The sequence below is a fragment of the Mytilus edulis genome, chromosome 1 (assembly GCF_963676685.1).
Source record: "Mytilus edulis chromosome 1, xbMytEdul2.2, whole genome shotgun sequence".
Classification (NCBI taxonomy): Eukaryota; Metazoa; Mollusca; class Bivalvia; order Mytilida; family Mytilidae; genus Mytilus; species Mytilus edulis.
In genome coordinates, this window is record NC_092344.1 from 93,118,649 (window position 1) to 93,137,883 (window position 19,235).

Sequence of the window (19,235 nt, forward strand, 5' to 3'; positions counted from 1 at the left end):
ATACCTATATGAGATGTATCCAGGTTTCAGTTGTTTGTTTTTAAATATGTACTGTAAACGTTGATATTAAAACACTACTGCATGTACATAGTGCTATGCGTAAATATTTAATTTTATTGTGTTTTTAAATATATTTAACATAACGAATCAAGTTACTTTTTGGGGGAAGGAGTAGTATTGATTGGTTGAGAACTATTCTAACAATCGATATATCCCCCAGAACTAGAGATTAAAGAAACAACAGACACGGCTTCCTCCGCCTCATTTTTAGACTTATATCTCGAATTTGACTTACACAGTCATCTCAGTACCAGAATCTATGACAAACGAGACGATTTTAATTTTGAAATTATAAATTTCCCCCACCTTAGTAGCAATATACCAACTTCACCTGCATATGGGATATATATTTCCCAACTTATTCGATATTCAAGAGCTTGCAGCTCCTACTCAGACTTTGTAAAACGTCATCAGTGTCTGAGTAGAAAGTTGATGAAACAGGGGTATGTCAAAGAACGTCTCGTTCTTTTTCTAAAAAAGTTCATCGGAAGGTACCAAGACCTTGTTGATAAATATTCCGTATCAAATTCTCAAATAATACACGATGGTCTTGATGTATAGATTCTGCGTACTGATGTTGTTTATCATCTTAACAACGCTTCGGACGCAATAAATTATAAAACGTGTTGTTTTCCATTTTTTATAGTTCTTTCATTTGTCTTTGTTCTATTATTAATATTACTTTTACTGTTGAATGGTTTCATGTGATATCCGTTTCACGTGGCTCGGTACTTATACATCTCGTCAATGTGTTTGTATTGGCTTTCATTTTTTTGTGGTTTGTTTTGTATTCGCGACTTTTTGTATTTCTTTTGTTCTTATAACGTGACTCTGTACTTTAAAAGATCCTGTCAATATGATATTGTTCTATTATATGTCATTATGATATATTTCTATTATGAATTACAATATACGTTAAACCACAAACGTCAAAACCATTCAATCGCGTAGTGGTATTAACTATTTTTGGATTCTTATAAATTCTACATATAACTTTTGGACTAGTTTAAATCTCGGTCTATTTCTTAAATTTATTCTTACATACTTTTGATTTTTTAACCCTGTATGCTAACATTCCCATTAAAATTTTATAATTGTTTGTACGCACATTGAACGACAAATTTATGTGACGTATAAAATTTTCTGACGTCAGACACTCAAATCAATAAATGTGTTCGTAGATAGTAGATGTTTTTGTGTTCTGTTAAATTGTTCCTTTTAAAATTGTTAAACGATGATGACTGATGTACCCATATTTTGACTATTTTATTTATTGTGTCTGTTTATTTAACGCATCAATGTAAAAATATCGGAAATTGATGAGACTGTCATTAAAGTGAGAGGGTTAGCGCTATAGAACCAGGTTTAATCCACCATTTTCTACATTTGAAAATGCCTGTACCAAGTCAGGAATATGACAGTTCTTGTCCATTCGTTTTTGATGCGTTTTGTTATTTGATTTTGCCATGTGATTATGGACTTTCCCAATTGATCTTCCTCTAAGTTCAGTATTTTTGTGATTTTACTTTCTATTCAACCCCGCCAGATGCAAATAAAAAATGAAGGGATGTGGTATAATTGGCAATGAAAAAACTATTCTCAAGGACTACAGGAAAATATCAATTCATTCGAGAATGCCTCTCTATTTTAAAGATCAGTCTGTATAGGACGTCATAATACTGACGGATTCAGTTTAGGCTTAATTCAGGTAATGAGCTAAACACGAGAAAGAAGATGTAGAATATATTTTCAAATGGATTAGGACTATGGAGTTTTTAATACAAATCACAATTAAGAAGCTGAATGGGTCTATTAATACCCATGCTTCATCAATCCTTAAACACAAACTTGTTGCAAAACACTTGCCTTACCTTAGTTTTATATAAAAGAATGGTCAAAGTATGCCTCATGGAATGACTTACATCTAGACATTGGCAATGAGGGTCAGTTGAAGATAAAACTTTACGACGAAAAACTATTATTTCATCTTCCCAATTGTGCACTTTCAATTTCTTTGAAGCAATGCATACGGAGAATATATCCCAGCTGATAAGATATGCCAGGGCTCGTATTTCCTGTCATGATTTCGTTGATAGAATGTTGCTGCTACCCAGTTCATCCTTTTTTTTAGTGGGGTTCGTGTTGCTTGGTTTGACGTTTTCTATGTTGTGTTTGGTAAACGTTTGTTTGTCAGATTTTTAATTTTCTAGCCATGGCGTTGTCAGTTTATTTTCTACTTTGAGTTTGAATGTCCCTCTGGCATGTGTTCTTATTTTTTGCTGTTATCTCACTTTAAGGTAAGGGCAGGGTTGGCAAACATGTTTAATCTCGCCAAATTTTGTATGTGAAAGTTTATCTTAAGTCAGATTCCGGTAAATCAGTTGTTGTCATTTGTTGTTCATAATCATATTTGTTTTTAGTTTATTGTTTTGTACATACATCAGGTTTTCGTGTTTGGATTGTTTTAAATTAGTCATTTCAAGGACTTTTATAGATTTTTATGCGGGAATTGCTCTTGCTTGTCGTTATAGACCGTATTGTTACATTTTCTATCTATAGTTGCTAAACTTCTATGTAACTTTTTTCTGTGGCGGAGAGTTGTCTAATTCACACCGTCTTAGATTTGTCTTTCTTGTTTTGTAAAAAGTGCGAATAAAAGGGGTTGAATTATATTAAGTATACAATTGAAAAATATTGATATCTGTTACAAGTGGATATATGTCTTAATCTAATTATTATTCAAATAATATGAATAGCTATATAAATAACTTTAAAACATCATTCAAAATGGGGATAAATGTATTTTTAAATAGCAAATTTAAAAGTGTAAGATTCTTTTTTTTTTTTAAATAAGTAACAACACGCAATTGACAGTTGTCTGCTGCTTTATTCTCTTTTCAAAAACATCACACGTTACTGGCATAACATATTATAATTGCATTAAAACTAATTAAACAAGAATAATTGATGCATTTGATATATGTATTTGTATGTCCTCGTGTCTTTGTTATTTACCTATTTAAAACAGGAAGAATATAATTGACTTTAAAAATTGTGTGTCCATATATAATACGCAATACCCGTATATGAACGTAAATAAAATCTATTGATGCGTTCCACAGATTTATTTTTTAGACTAGGAAGTATTATATGAAATGGTTTCTATTGTGAATACTTAATGACAGGCATACCAAACATATTATTATAAGCTGTGCATGACATATGGAGTACCTTTTGTTTTATATATATTATGTTATAGCATGTAAGTATACAGCAACTTTGCGATATAATACTATATTTATTCTGAAACAGGACATATTATTTTTAACAAAGCTGTTGAAAAAAAAACCAGTCCCTATGTTATTTTCAAATGCTAAAAAAAAACTATTTCGTGTCCATTTCTTTACAAAAGCTATTTTTTGAGATCGATTGATTATTACCGTGTTTTTGGTGTATTCGCAGTATTCACTGCTTGTTCATTACTGAAAGTTTAACAACCAAATCAATTCATATTAATTGATAATATATTTTACTTACGATTATTCGTAACAACCACTGAAAAAAGTAAGCCTAGCATATAAAAAATGGTAATATACATGCTACATAAAAAAAACTTGGGAAGAAATAAGTTCAACAGAGACGAGTGAAATACATATGGTAACAACATAGTCTTACATCAGTGCATTTAGAATGTTTATTTACATGCCATTAAAACTTAAACAGGTCATTTTTCATTTATTGAAAGGAGTATTTAAATTCTTGGAAGAATTCCAATTAAAAAACAGTGTTATTTTTATTACAGTATCGGGTGTTTTGTCAATAAAACAGGAACATGGACAGGTTGTATACAAGGAGCATGACATTGTCAAAAGACAAAGTGCACCTCCAGACAACGAAACAACGGTAAATGAAAAAAAACCACTCTTATTTCTTTGGTCATTTCTGCTGTCTAAGTACTCAAATAATTATGCTGCTTGCTTTCGTTTACTTGCGACTACAAAATATGCTGTAAATTGCAACACACAACTGTTCTTTGTACAGATCCATCTGATATGGTTCCGACAAAAGACAGAACAAGATTGATTCTGGAGCGTGGCCATTGATTGACACATTAAATCCATCCATTGACTGGGACAATTTAGGTGAAAGTTTGTATGTAACGACCACTGCTCATTATGTACTTTTTAAAGACACTTAAACTATGGGGTCACCAAAGGTTCTCAACACCTTAATAAAGTAATTCCAAAAATTACTCAGAAATAACACGATGTTAAAGGTTATTCTTGATGATTTTTTCGAATTATTTTATAATTAAAGGCGTTAAGAAACCTTTGGTGACCCCACAGTTTAAATGTCTATCGTAGGTACGTCGTAAACAGTGGTCGTTACAGACAAACGTTCACGTAAATTGTCCCAGTCAATGGATGAATATAATGTGTCAATCAATGGCCACAGCCACACTGTTTTGAATTTCATTCTATATAAAAACAGCATTGTTTTTGCAAATTAAATATACGTCTTAAGTGTGTGATGTATGCGCGTTGGTACAGAAGGTCATATCCTAAATCAACTATCGAAATTAACATTTTGGTTTTGAAGGATAAATTCTAAAGTATGATATATTGACAATTATCAAATAAATCGTTTTGTTATTGGCGTACTAAATTATAATCCTGGTACTTTTGATTATTAGCTATAAGCATTTTATTATCCCTATCAAAACCTTTCTTTTTTGTGATGTATGGAATAAATTGAAATATGAATTAATCACTTATTAATCTGTTTTCTTCTCTCTGTTTTTCTAGTATTTGTGTGAATATCCATTTAAGCAGGATTGTTTTTACTTAAGTTGTATGTTTTCAGTGATATGAAGAATAATAATCAAATGAATTTCACAACCAATATTGCAAATAAACTAAGCTGTAAATAAATTTTCATTTAGATAACAGACAACCATGATTACTACACATCTAGAATTATATCTGATCCAGATGGAGCCTACTGGAATGAGTTGGAAGGGCACACGAAACATACTCTATCCAATGACCATCATCTTCGATATTCGGTAATATAAATATTAAATGTATAAAATTTAAGTGTCAAGGTTCTGAAGTCTCAACTGTTTTATTCGCTTTATTATTAATAATTATGCACTATCATTTTGTTAGAAACAAAACCTTTATTCACATCATTTGCAACCAGAACGTTTCGAAGAAATATTGTTTAAACGCACATGCCTGTACCAAGTCAGGAATATGACAGTTGTTATCCATTCATTTGATGTGTTTGAACTTTTGATTTTGCCATTTGATTGGGGACTTTCTTTTTTAATTTTCCTCGGAGTTCAGTATGTTTGTGATTTTACTTTTTACTCATTTAATTGAAACTTTTAATTATAGGTTGTTACTATAGGATTTATAGACGGTATTAATGTAACATTTAAAAATTTAAGTGGAAATTTTTCAAAATTCAAGTTCTGACAGCAGTTCGAATAACCAAAAGGCTTTCGTATAAAAATATATTTGTTTTTTAATCAAAAGTTTTGATTTCTTTTCAGTTTGTTACAGTGTCATTTCAATTTCCCTTTTATGGGCACCTGATGAATAGATTTGCAATCACAACACAAGGTAAGACGGTCTACATTACCAGAGTAATCATCCTTAGTGCGAACACATATGCATATGCAGCGTCTGGATGACCAAGACTATATCAACCCACGTCTTGAAAGGATGAGATTACATAGATCATCGAAGATATTGCATCACGGAATAGATATAATAGAAAACAATTACACAAATATAAACAACACAATTATATACAATACCATATATACCAAAGAATATGCTCGCAGTTACTTAAATATAGTTGAAAATGAATTCACCTCATGATATAAAATCGTGTCGTCAAACAATCGAATACTAATGACTGTACATAATAAAACGATTTGATACAGTAACACAAAAAACAGTACAGGAATATAAAAATGTGAAATATGAAGGTAAAAAATGGCAGAATTCGATCGACGACAAGTTTTAATAGCAATAGCTAATATTGATAATTTTGCTCAGATGAATCAACATTATTCGTCTTATCACATTTATACTAATATCAAAACAACTTAATACTATCAATCAATAAATAGAATTAAGACAAGATTCTCAAACAATTTGGTCCGGATGACACTATGTTTACCCTTCTTATTAATCGTGACAATCAACACAGAAAGGAAGATGAGTTCTGCCTAAAAGAGTTCCTATTAGAACGAATAATGATACGATTATAAATAAGACACAAGATATATATTTCACAAAAAAACATATTTCAAAGTAAAACATTTATTTGTTGTTCTGATTATTGCTTTATTCAATGTTCAGTAAATCTGACGGTTTTTTTCCAAAATAAACGAGACAAAACAAAATGTCCTGAATCGAAAAGAAAAATGAAAAGCTTTTTACATATCAAACAAATGAAAAATTGAAAAGCTCATACATATTAAACGAATAGAAAATTAAAAAACTTATACATATCAAACGAATGAAACGCAAGTTTAAAGACACTTTATAGTGCCGCCAATCCTACGTCTTTAATAATAGCATCGTATTCTTGTTTAAGACTTTTTCTGATGATGTGGTAGTTACAACATTATAACCCTGCAGCGAAGTTTTCAAATGCATCCATACTCTAATCAGTTTTATTCACAATTTATTTAATTCCAGGATTTCTTTATATGAGTAATTTTACCCACCCTGATTTAGACTGGACTTTTACCCATTATATTGCACCGTTAATGGGTAACTTTGATACTATTGGAAATGACTCGCACATTCTGTACAAAGACGATGGTAAGTTAGCTGACGTACACAGGCCAATTGATAACATTCTAAAATTATAAACTAAATGAAAATGAATTATTCCAGAACAATAAGGGAAAGCTTAATGTCAGTTGCCAGATCATGTTTAAAGTTATATAAGTACATTACTTGTATAATATATTTCAAAATGTCTCAAAAATGCAGAATTAAACGTTGAATTTTGCAATGTTTGTTGTCCATTTTCCTTTAGGTGTAGGTTGTACGGCTATTTTAACAGATCATCATGATAATAAATAACATTTGTTTCAGCGGATAAAGAATTTCGTGATAATGAATGAATAAATAATAAATGGGTTTCGGTAGGATCATATACATGTACTTATTTCAAAAACCTGTTATACCTTCAGTTTATTCAGAGTTCTTTTTGTTCTTTAATCATGTACGACAAAGATTGAAATTGATTTTAGTCTTCATTGATATTTTACTTAATCTTTCAATGTTATATTTGTAGAACACAGTTTTGTTGTAGAATGGAGAAATGTTAAACTAAATGACCAATCTGAAAGTACGTATTTGGGCACATATTAAACATATTACTAAATTCACATGAAACATTGTGATTTATATACATATATATGTATGTGTCTCTAATTGACATGATTGTTTGTTTTTTTTTTTTTGTTTTTTTTATCTGTTTGTATCTTAAGTTAAGGATGGGCGAGCGATTAACATTTATATCGTAGGGAAAAATCAAAACCTTAACACTTTTATCTTTTATTTTTGTTCCAATGAATGTTTTCTCTCAATCGATTTATAACTTTTAAATAACGGAACTATTTTATTTATTCAATGACACCTTTTGTTAGATATGTAAACAAATACATTTTTATAGAAAAAAAAACTTTAAAGAACTTTGATTAGAGCGTCTGGTGAATTTGGTATTTAAGAAATTAGCTAACCACTGTATGCGTATATATACACATGGAAAAAAGTATTGCAACACCTTTATTTTTTAAAACTTGAAAAATCAGCCTCTTTTTTTGGATGAAATATAATAAAATATATGTATACTATTATTGAAACATAGTTTATGTTAACATTGGCATTGAAACGAACAAAATATGTTTGGAAAAAATGATTTATATAACCACAATTTTAATAACAAAATCAAGTGTTTTTTGTACAAAAAAATGCATTTTACAACTTTTACTGTAGTCGAACTTTACAATGTCAGACATTTCAAAATTAATGTTCAGATGACTGTTCACATCATGGTTGTTCGTTATACGCCAAAGAATAAGTACTTTGTGCGCAGCCTCCATTCAAACGGATAACCGCATCTTAACGTCTTCTGATTCCTGCCATAAATCGACTAATGTGTTGCAAATGTAGCAGCAACCATTTCTGATGAAGGGCATTGTTTATTTCATGATGTGTTTGAACTGGGGTGTCCTTTCGCGCACTTTCTGCCCAATAGTGTCCCAAATATGCTCGATATGGTTCAAATCCGGGCTACAATTGGGCCAAGGAACATGAACCGAATTCCATTTGAACATTGGATCTTCCTCCACGATGCTAATTTCCAACTATGGCGAGCTCTGCACTACGTATGATACGGAAAACTGTGTGTCTGTTCGTTAGCAAAGGTCTCCGAAATGGTCTTGTCGCACGATAACCAGTAGCGATGAGTCGATCTCGAACAGTTCTTGTTAAAAGGCTCCTGTATGGCCACCACTCTCTTTTTAGGATTGTCTTGTATGCAATGGGTTTCCTTCTGACCAACCTTCATTATGCTTGATTTTCCCTAGCAAATGGTATAGGGGTCTCCATTATCTTGAAAGGTCTTTAACAGGGTTTATTGACTGATTTTTTTCTCAAAACGACTTATAGTGGAATGGTGATGACCAACAATACGTGCAGTTGTTACAGCGACATCCCTGCTTCTCTTATGCTGATAATCTGCCATCTTACTGCATTTAAGAGTTGTCAAGGACCCATTACAAGGTGTCAATCACATAACTTTAAAAACTTGGTTATTTAAAGTGTTGAAAACAATGAGGATGAAAACATCTGTTTTGCTGTTTACGGGTACAGTAGCTGCATGTGCAGATAAAAACTTATCGAGTCGATATCTATTGATTAAACTCATGTGATACGTAAATAATGTTTTACTAGTTCTATTTTACCAAATTATATCACAAAAAAATAAAGAGCGTTTCTTTAATTTCAATTTCAATTTGGTGTTGCAATACTTTTTTCCATGTGTATATATTAACCATGTTTTGTGTGCACTTACTGTACATTTATATAGATGCATAGCATATAAATTGCAATCAAATATTTTGTTCGTCCATTGGTTCTAATCAACTTTCTTCAATTGATGTCGACATTTTTTATGGACCATTTTCTTTTAAAACTAATTCTGTTTTTACGTGTTGTCTAAAAGTTAAGCTCATCTAGTATGCAAAATATATTCATCTTGTTGTTACATTTCAAGAATCGTATGACTTTAAGAGAAGTGTCGGTAGACATGCATGATAAATTAAAGCTGATTTTAAATTGTGCGCATGTGTCACCATCAAATCATGTGAATAAGGGTTAAATCAATTGGAATTGCTACCAATTAGACCAGTTTTGTCAATAAATTATCAGCATTAAGATGTTATTTTTCATCATATATACTGTAAACATAAACACTATAGCGTAAAACTTACACATTCTGCATTCAATTCTAATAACACAATTTTGTAAAAAACAATGGATCTTATGTTAATAATATTTCAAACATGTTTTTTCTTCATAGAAGGGGCCTACACCTACCAGGCCACACTTTTTGAAAATGGTACAATATTATTAGCTTATAAGTCAGTAAGTATATTTAGGAAACATCAAATAACATTTGTTGTGTTGTATATTTTTATATATGTTCAAAGCAAAACCCTAAAATCCTACTGAAAATCTGTGTCTAAACACTTTACAATACAGATACCGCATATTCTTGAATACAAACTTCCGTTTGTCAAAAGCTTTCGGAATTTCTGTTACATGTTTATCCCTTATTTTTCATTTTCATTATACTAACTGAGTTTGTTTTGTCAAGCTGTTTGGAGGCTGTAGTGAACATTGCAGTGGCAGTATTCACTTCTAGCAAAGATACATAACACTCCAACTTGTGTAAGTTTCTTCTGAAATTTGCAGTGAATTGTGATGTTTTTTTTTCGAATTGAAGTACACACTGTGTTAATGAGACCAACCTTTACAATAAAGGTATTGATTCTTTGACAGTGGGTTTTGTTGAGTAAGTGTCGGGATTTTTTGCATGGTCTGTAACTGCATTTAGTTGAGTTTTATGTACAAGAAATGCGCGTCTGGAGTAAAAAAAATCAATCTTGATACATGTATCTATGATGTTTATATTATCAATATAGATATCTCAAGTAGTTTTTACTCCATTTTGAAGTCTAGTCTCAAGTGTACAAAAAATGCTTTGATATATGCAGGTAAAATGAATTAAAGAGGAATTAAGATGTTATTGGTTTAGAACGTAATTGATGGTTTATTTTTTTTATTATTATTTATTCAAATCTTTTATACTCTAAAAGAGAGTCTCTGGATGTTTCACAATGCTTACCTTTTTACAATTTTGTAATAATGATATATTTTGATTATATATGTATCTAATTGCAAAATATTTAACAAAATGATTGGAGTCAAGATCAATGTCGTAGGTCAAACAAAAATACATTCCTATTACAGGTTCCAGACACCAATATTTCTGGTCAGGAGTGGCCGGTTAAAGTTGGTATATCAGACGCTTACTACTACGATCGCGTATATTTTTGTGAGTATTTGGAATGCTGTATGCATATGTGGAAAATAACAACGATACATTGATTAAAAGTCGCGTTAATCGTCATCATGTGTTTTGATCATTTTAAATAGAACAGTGCATATATTACAGTTGTCTATTATTATTTGAAACACAAACCCGATTAACATTATAAAGAGTTGTAGATTTTACACTGCCATTTCAATTGATAGAGATTCATTGTTATTCTTACAAAAGGTATTCATAGAAAGGAATATAATAAATATTCACTTGATTCAAATCGCGACTGAAGAGGTAAATATCTTTACTTTTAAACATATCAAAGATACAAGGCTTATATATTATTTATAAACGAGAGCCAACTGTTGTTCAAATGTGATCTAAAGTAATAAATCCATTTTGATAAAACAAAACTAAACTTTAATGAACCCAAATGGTGTTTTAAACGTTTATACAAATTATATTTAATGACTATATAATGCTGAGTGTTTTTATATAAAACTTCAAAAATATCAGGTACCATCATATTTTTGATAAAACTTATGTTTAGAGAGCTGATAAAAATAATTGCGGTTTAATTACGGATTTTGATATTTTTGTTATTTTACTTTTTATTTCAGTTGGAGGATACATCAGATATATAGTTAAATACCATGATATAAAACTAAATGTGACAGACCTTAGTGATAACACTGCTGTTGTTTTGTATCCTTTACCGAGTGAGTCAGAAATATTTCACTATTATATAATACGCATTTGATTGATCTCCGCGTTCCTCTATGTCTCATTTGTGCATAGGGTACATGGTTTGTAGAAGGAACTGTTCTGTTATGTTTACCATGTAAAACCACCCCTATTAGTCTTTATTTGCAATGATGATGCAACCTTCAAGTCGATTAAGACTGTTTGTTATTTTCCCTTAATCAAGCACCCTTTGGTAAATTTGTACTCATCTATAATTCAATGCAAGTAATATCGCTACAAAGAAGAAATATGTATCATGATTGGGCTTTCTAATCTTTTATTACAGTTGTCAACTTCTCGCAAAAAGTTTTCCTTTTTCCTATTTTGCACTTTTTTCTCTCTATGTATTGTATATCTTTAGGATATTTAAAAAACGGGTTTTTTTTACTTCTACAATATCATCAGTAAAAATGTGAAATTTATGAGAAAATATTTGTTTATATGATAAAAACTGTGTATTTTCATTAAGATTGAACTTGGTAGTCTCTTTTTATAAATCTAAAAGTATAAATGTAAAGTTGTCAGACAAACGCTTTAGACACAGAAAATTACTATTTTTATTTTTTATTGGGCAAAATTCTATACGGCTATCGATAAAAGCAATGTCGTCAATGTCGCGTAGTTAGCACTCTAAATTAATATTTAAAGCTAAAACTAAAGTTTGGATACAGAAAAATATAGTGAAAACATAATTAAATAACACCCTATATCTATAACTCTTTTGAAATTGAGAGAGGCATTGTACTTACATTTGATTATTTCTATCTAAATGACTTATAAAAATTGTTCTTTGTTTTTATGTAAATCACCTTTCAGCTTGTAATCAAGCCAGAACATGTGAAGATTGTACATCATTGAATATTGGGTTTAATTGTTCTTGGTGCCATGCAGTATCAAGGTGTTCTGATGGAATAGACAGGCATATGCAGGCATGGGAAAATAATGGCTGTGTGAATAATGTAAGTTGCCAAAATCACTGGTAGTTTAACACTGAAGTGTCAATGATTTTTTTGATAAAGAGCAATACAGATTTTATTTAGAAATAAACTGTCTGATTGGATAATGATAGAAATGAAGCAAAATCATCATGATCTGCACATAAAATCAATACTGGAAAACATACGAATTGAACACTGTTTGGGGTCGGGATTCAGACAGAGAGAACACATATCTTACTACAACCTTGTTTACATTCCAAGTTGAATGTTTTCCATATAAAGGGTAGGTGTGTATTATGATAACTTCTTTGCAGTAGACATTGTTTTCCAAACACACCAACTGATAAAAGTACAATGATTTGGGTGCTATAAAGAGGAAGGAGAGTTCGTTTTCTAATATGCTTTCAACCAATCAGACAGATTTGTACAAAAATCGCAACAGATGGTAGAATGAAACCGTGGCAGTTAATACCAAAGACATATCCCGAATGGCATTATCATTACAGGACGAAAGACAGAAGACAAATAAATAAACCCGTCATACTGAATATCAGGAACCTCACCAAAAACTGGGGTGATCTCAAATAATTCGGAAATATGACATCCGTTATTGTCCTCACGGCGATAACGAATTCGTTGAAAGTCTTGCTCAGTTCATAACATATAATATTGCTATATAACCATTCGTGCGCTACAGAAGTAGAAAATAAGGATATTGAAATGGAACATAATATGAAAGAAAAATTAAAAGCTCAGGAAGGTAGCTACACTATTGGTTTGACAATGCTGCTTAAGATAAGAATAAAAAGACAAAATAATATTTAGGATTGTATGAAGATTCAACATACTATTTAATTAAAATAAAAAGTATTTATGAAAGGTTTCATCCATGATGTATATATTTTTGTTGTTGATTGTTTATTATATCTCAGATGTATTCGTAATGTTATTCTTGTAACTATTTACTTTAAATTTATATGACCTAGGGCTTTGATACATTGGATAAATGTATGATTCCGCCAACAACTACGAGAATGCTACAGACAACAACAGCAGCACCACGGGTAATTTGATTAATTTATTTTATTCGCTGAAACCTGTTTGTTTGCTTATATATAGCTGGTAATACCATATCTTTAAATGATTTCAATTTTGTTCTTCAAAATTAACATGTCTTGACAAAGTAACATCATTTGACAAAATATACATTTCATCTGCTCTGTTTTTAGAAACAACCCCAAAGTGATGCAGTTCGTTCCAGTGAAAGTAAGTTTGGTGATTATTTTTTTAACTTGCCACGTGATAAAAAAAAATCACATGATGAATGTTTTTAACTAGACGTCATATTTTCTGAATTCAGTTGATGTCAATTCTGATTTTGTTTATACGCTCGACATTGAAGCGGCATAAGGAATATTTAATGATAACGCATACATGAAATTAAACAAATATTTATGCATGAAATACATGTACATGTAAAATCGAACAAAATGAAAGGCTTTCATTTCATAGAGAAAAAAATCATATAAGTAACCTGCAATTAATTGTATAGTTTAATACCATAGGTTTCATCTATGGTCTGACAATTTACACAATAATTTCAGTAACTAAATGACAATGGTACTATATGCATTAAAAAGTACACTAAAATGAAATAAAAACAAGCCGATGAGGCTTTATAAAAAAGTGAAGTAACAATGAAATATCACAAAATAACATAATAATACAAAATTAAAGAACCACACCTTCACAACGAATTAAAACATACATGATCATGAATTCCTTTTGTCCAACTTGTGTTTCAAACCTGACTTTCACGTATACAGGAAAAACATTTGAAGATTTTTTTGAAAGTCAAAATTATTGATTTCATTTGCATAAAATAAAAACGGACTTAATGAGGCTCGCGGGTACAAAAATTTCAGCAAAAAATTAAACATTTGTTTTTTCATAACATATTTTATTTATAACACTATTAGCTGTTACTTTATGATATGATACAAAAATTAACCAAACAAATTGATTGGTTTGGCCCCAGATGACTTTTAAAATGTTTATATCATTGAAAAAAGCTCCAAATTATCTCCCTTTGGTGCAAAAATGCTAATTTTTTTTTTGCATTTAAATTAAAATATCGTTTTTTACTCATCGGTGACCTATATTTTTTATTATTGTTTTCAAATAAGCTATACATTAACTAAATAATTGTAAAATTTAAGCGATTTCTGCAATGCCCGCGTCACACTGTCCCGATTTTTATATACGATCGACACCCGAATGCGAAAATTGTAAGTTCGTACGAAGTTGGTCCCGATCTCGTTAAAATACCAAAAAGTGACCGAAGAAAGTACGATGAATAACGCGCCTCGTACACCAACACTGCAGGTACACGTATATAGGGAAACCAACTTTTTCTTCATTATTCTGATTATTTTTTATGTATAATCTGAGTTGTTGTCACATGAATGTTTACTCCATAAACATTTTGTTTTCTATATGTCATATTTTGCCGCATTTGTTGCTTTCCCAACATCCTTCCTTTTGTCTATATTATTATGATATTCTCCTGGAAAGAGCTCTTTTTGAATAAAAGGGACCAACGAACCCATTACCTTACCTTTAAGATAGATCAGTAAACATGGGCATAATTATGGGTGATTATTCAGACTAGTGCACACATTTTACAGTTCAAACAAGGCAATGCCGAGCGTGGCATATCCTCGTATGTAACATATTGGGGACAAATATGGACACTATATTTGTATATACACATGCAGAAAATGGTAAATTGAATATGCATATTTGATACATAAACTATTTTTCTAGAAATCAAACAAAATATTCAGTAACTGGAAATACCTTTAATATTGTCTTTAGAACCAGCAGGTAAAAAAAATGAGCAACCAATTCCTGTGTATTATGCTATTTCTGCATGACCTTGACATTTGGCCTTGAACGTAAAAAATGTCAGATCATTACAAGGAGGAACAATATACCAAATGTAGTTAAAATCTTTTGAAGCATATTGGTTTTAGAGTGTCCACAAGGGTTATATTGCCTTGTATTACAACTGCCACTGTGACCTCGACCTTTGAATTTTAAAGTCAATAGCGCTTAAGATATTCTTAACGAGTAACACCATACCAAGTTTTGAGCATTTTGGGTCTAGAGTGTCAATAACAATTTTATATACACGCAACTTACATGTAGTAGGCGAGGGGATAATAAACCTAAGTTTTATAAGAATTAGACAAAAAGATCGATTTCCCGCCATGCATGGCAGACTTGTACAGAAACGATATGTTGTCGAAATTCTGTTCGTATCTTTTAGACATCGTATGGCCATCGCGCCATCATCGTAATCCATCGTGTAGCCTACATAATCCATCGTGTAGCCTTCGTAATCCATCGTGTAGCCTTCGTGATCCATCGTGTAGGCTTCGGCTGAGATATGAAGCTTAAATACCCGTCTTCGGTTAACCTTCGTATGTCTATCTTTTGCTATCGTATATAATTTCGGTACCATCGTAATAGACTTCGTTATTCATCGTACTTTCTTCGGTCACTTTTTGGTATTTTAACGAGATCGGGACCAACTTCGTACGAACTTACAATTTTCGCATTCGGGTGTCCATCGTATATAAAAATCGGGACAGTGTGACGCGGGCATAAAAGTAAATCCTGAGCCTGTAATAGCTGCTCTTCTTGTTCCATTTGAATTAATAGAAACAACGCTGTCGCCTTTCTTGTTCTCATAGAATCATATGATATAAGCTCTATGTTTTGTGAACGTCTTTCTTAACTGTCATATTAGACTGACCAGTACATATCGCGCATGGCACTTTAAATGTATTTTAACGCGAAAATTAACTTACATTTAGCTGGATTTATTGCCGTCGTAGTTCCATCTTGTCACCTTCGTACTTTTATTCGATGGCAACACGACGGGATTACGAGGTCTTCACGAAGTCGTGTTGCCATCGTAAGACCTTCGGGTATCTTCGTGATTCATTCGTGTAGACATCGTAATGTCAAAACTGCCCGATGGAAATGATGGAAACACGAATGCAATACGATGTGCAAAGATGCATTCCCGGTGACATTACGATAATGAGGATGGTGATACGAACTCAATACGAACCCTCAACATCGGACGCACCTTCGGGGATTTTTTAACATGTTAAAAAATTTAGAACCCTTCCCGAAGTTGTCCCCGAAGGCTAGAAAAAGTGACCGATGGTTCTACGATGGTTAAAGATGGCACTACGAATAGCCCGATCTGGATACGATCAGTCCCGATTTTGAAAATTTCCATTATCGTGTTGCCATCGGCGTAAAAATCGGGACAGTGTGACGCGGGCATAATTAAGTTCTTTTTTTTATTTCGATATTACTTCTTTTTCTCCTATTAGTTCAACAGAAAAAAAGTACCTTTACAAAAATGTATGCCTCTTTCGAAGGCAGATTGTGAGCGTAAATGATCGGTGACCCCTCTTTTTATTTTATTTTTCTATTAGGTATAATATAAAGTTCAATTATAGAAAAAAATAGCGAAATCTTATATTAAATAAAAAAAAAATGATTTAGACCCTCGAGCCCCTTAAACAGAACAAACACAACCTGTATGGTAAATATCACTGTATAAAAGATAATAAATAGAAAAAAAGAAGTCAGAATTTGTTTTTAAATATAATCACTTATTTGACAGATTATCTGTAACTTACTTCTGTTTTACTTCTTCAGGTTCCGATTCTGCAGTAGTAGCTATACCAATCGCAATATTCGTGGTGATTATGCTTGTCTTACTTGGTGTTTGGATATACTATGCACGTACACATCCTAATACCAGATCTGGTATATGGTTGATTGAGGTAAAGTTCTAATTTCAATTTATGTTTTGATATCCAAATATTACATCCAATCGTACTTTCATTCCATGTTCATTCTTTTCATTTGGATTGTGTATTGGAATTGATAAGATATACGAAAAAAGCGTAATTACACATGGCAATACTAACAGAAGAAATAATAGCAACTATACAGCGTGGCAAATTAAGATGCAACTGCTTGATATTGATTACACAACTATTGACTATAGGTCACAGTAGTTACAAAAATACCCTAGAAAATTCGTTCCCTTTAAATATTTTCATCGATTTAAAATTGTTGCTTTTACATAGAACTACTAGATTTGTAATGTCTTTGAATATTTCTGTTTTTTATTATTGTATTTTTCTGTTTTCTTACTTTTATTTTAGAATTCTCCACGGAGGATAAAAGAAAAAATATCTGAGATATCTTTTTTCAAGAACTCATCCAAAGAAGATAGCGTGTGCATAAAATCTAAGTATGAGGCTCACGAAAATACTAGCAATGCTTAAAACAATTGTATGGAAATAAAGGTGTTTTGTGTACTTTCAATATAACATGTTTCTAGTAGCATTGTTTATATGGAAATACAAACAAATGAAACATAATATTGTATTTGTTTAAAAATGCAATCACAATAGATAAATGAATAAGCAATTTGTGTCGTGTATTATGTTGGTTCTTTCATGGAATTTTTCGAAATGAAACGTAGAAACAAGATGGCTCATTAGTGTGATATTTAAACAGGTTCGACTCTCCTTTTTATTAATTTCTTGAATTCAGCCTTTAACGCTTTTGGCAATCTAGATTCGCAAAGGATTTTATTTTGTCGTCCCTCTAGAGTTATTCTTCCGAAATGCACAGCTGATTAACGATCATTGTTACTATTCTATTTTGTGTTGTTTCGGATATGGCACTTTGTTACAACCCTCATCCGATAGTAAAACATATCGAGCAGAGCTCTTGGAATTATATTAAGTTCTCAGGTTAATAAGGGTGTGATATTTAACAGAGACTACATATATATGTATATATATATATATAACTCGTCTAAACATCAACCCAACAATGTTAGATCTGTAAATTTGCTTTCGCAAATTTTTGGTTCTTCCCTCGCCGGGATTCGAACCCATGCTACTGTGATATCGTGACACCAAATCGCCTGCACTGCAGCCGTCCCGCTAGACCACACGACCACCTGGGCTCTCAAAAAAAGAGCTTTCGCTGGCCGTGTGTTACCTTTCCACGTCAGTTTTAATCTAGCGGCGTACTGCAGTACATGATATATAAGGCATGAAGATGTTATTGTTACAGATCAGCTACATTATCTATAGTAAAGGATCCTACAAATGAATGTAAGATACAGTCACAGAAAATAATATATATATATAGTTTATAACATCTGAATTGACTAAGTGTAACTAGTAAGATATCTTATCACATGGACAGGAATACTTGAAAATAAGCCATGGGGAATACATATTTCTAATAGAAACATACACTGATATCAGGTTCACTAAAATTTCAAAAATATCCTCTCAGTATGCCTCACCAACAGTTATATTTGGATATGAATCTAATTTGCTGCTGGACGGTTAACATTTACCATTTACCTTGAGACATCAATACGTGATGACTGTCTCAGTGAAAACTTACGTTAAATATTCAAATGATTTCACATTTGTAATATGATTAGTCAGTAGTCTTTAAACAGCAGACCTTTATTTTAAAAAATATAAAAGAAGGTATTACTTCGCGGGAAATGAGATATACAATTCGGAAATTGAAATCATCTTATTTTTCTTATATATGTAATTTCATTTATTATCAGTTCCTCATTATGGTGTCCAGGTAGGAATAGAAATTAGTAAAACCAGTAGTGAATATGTTCTGTAAGATATTTGATGATCAATTTCTTTTCTTTTAAATTGTAATGGATGACAAGAATATTAGCGTAACAAGTCAGAAATATGACATTTGTTT

The 19,235-nt window shown here is 31.5% G+C and overlaps 1 protein-coding gene across 1 annotated transcript; it reads left to right on the forward strand.

Annotated features, from left to right (window-relative positions):
• Positions 1-3,101: 3,101 nt before the first annotated feature.
• Positions 3,102-17,909, forward strand: LOC139495153 (plexin domain-containing protein 2-like). Its single transcript, XM_071283336.1, has 14 exons — positions 3,102-3,322; positions 3,863-3,963; positions 5,003-5,125; positions 5,618-5,687; positions 6,777-6,902; positions 7,384-7,437; positions 9,676-9,740; positions 10,629-10,713; positions 11,322-11,420; positions 12,262-12,404; positions 13,370-13,447; positions 13,613-13,649; positions 17,127-17,254; positions 17,642-17,909. The coding sequence occupies exons 1-14, from the start codon at positions 3,283-3,285 to the stop codon at positions 17,762-17,764; spliced, it is 1,272 nt and encodes a 423-aa protein (XP_071139437.1). The 5' UTR covers positions 3,102-3,282; the 3' UTR covers positions 17,765-17,909.
• The last annotated feature ends 1,326 nt before the right edge of the window (positions 17,910-19,235 follow it).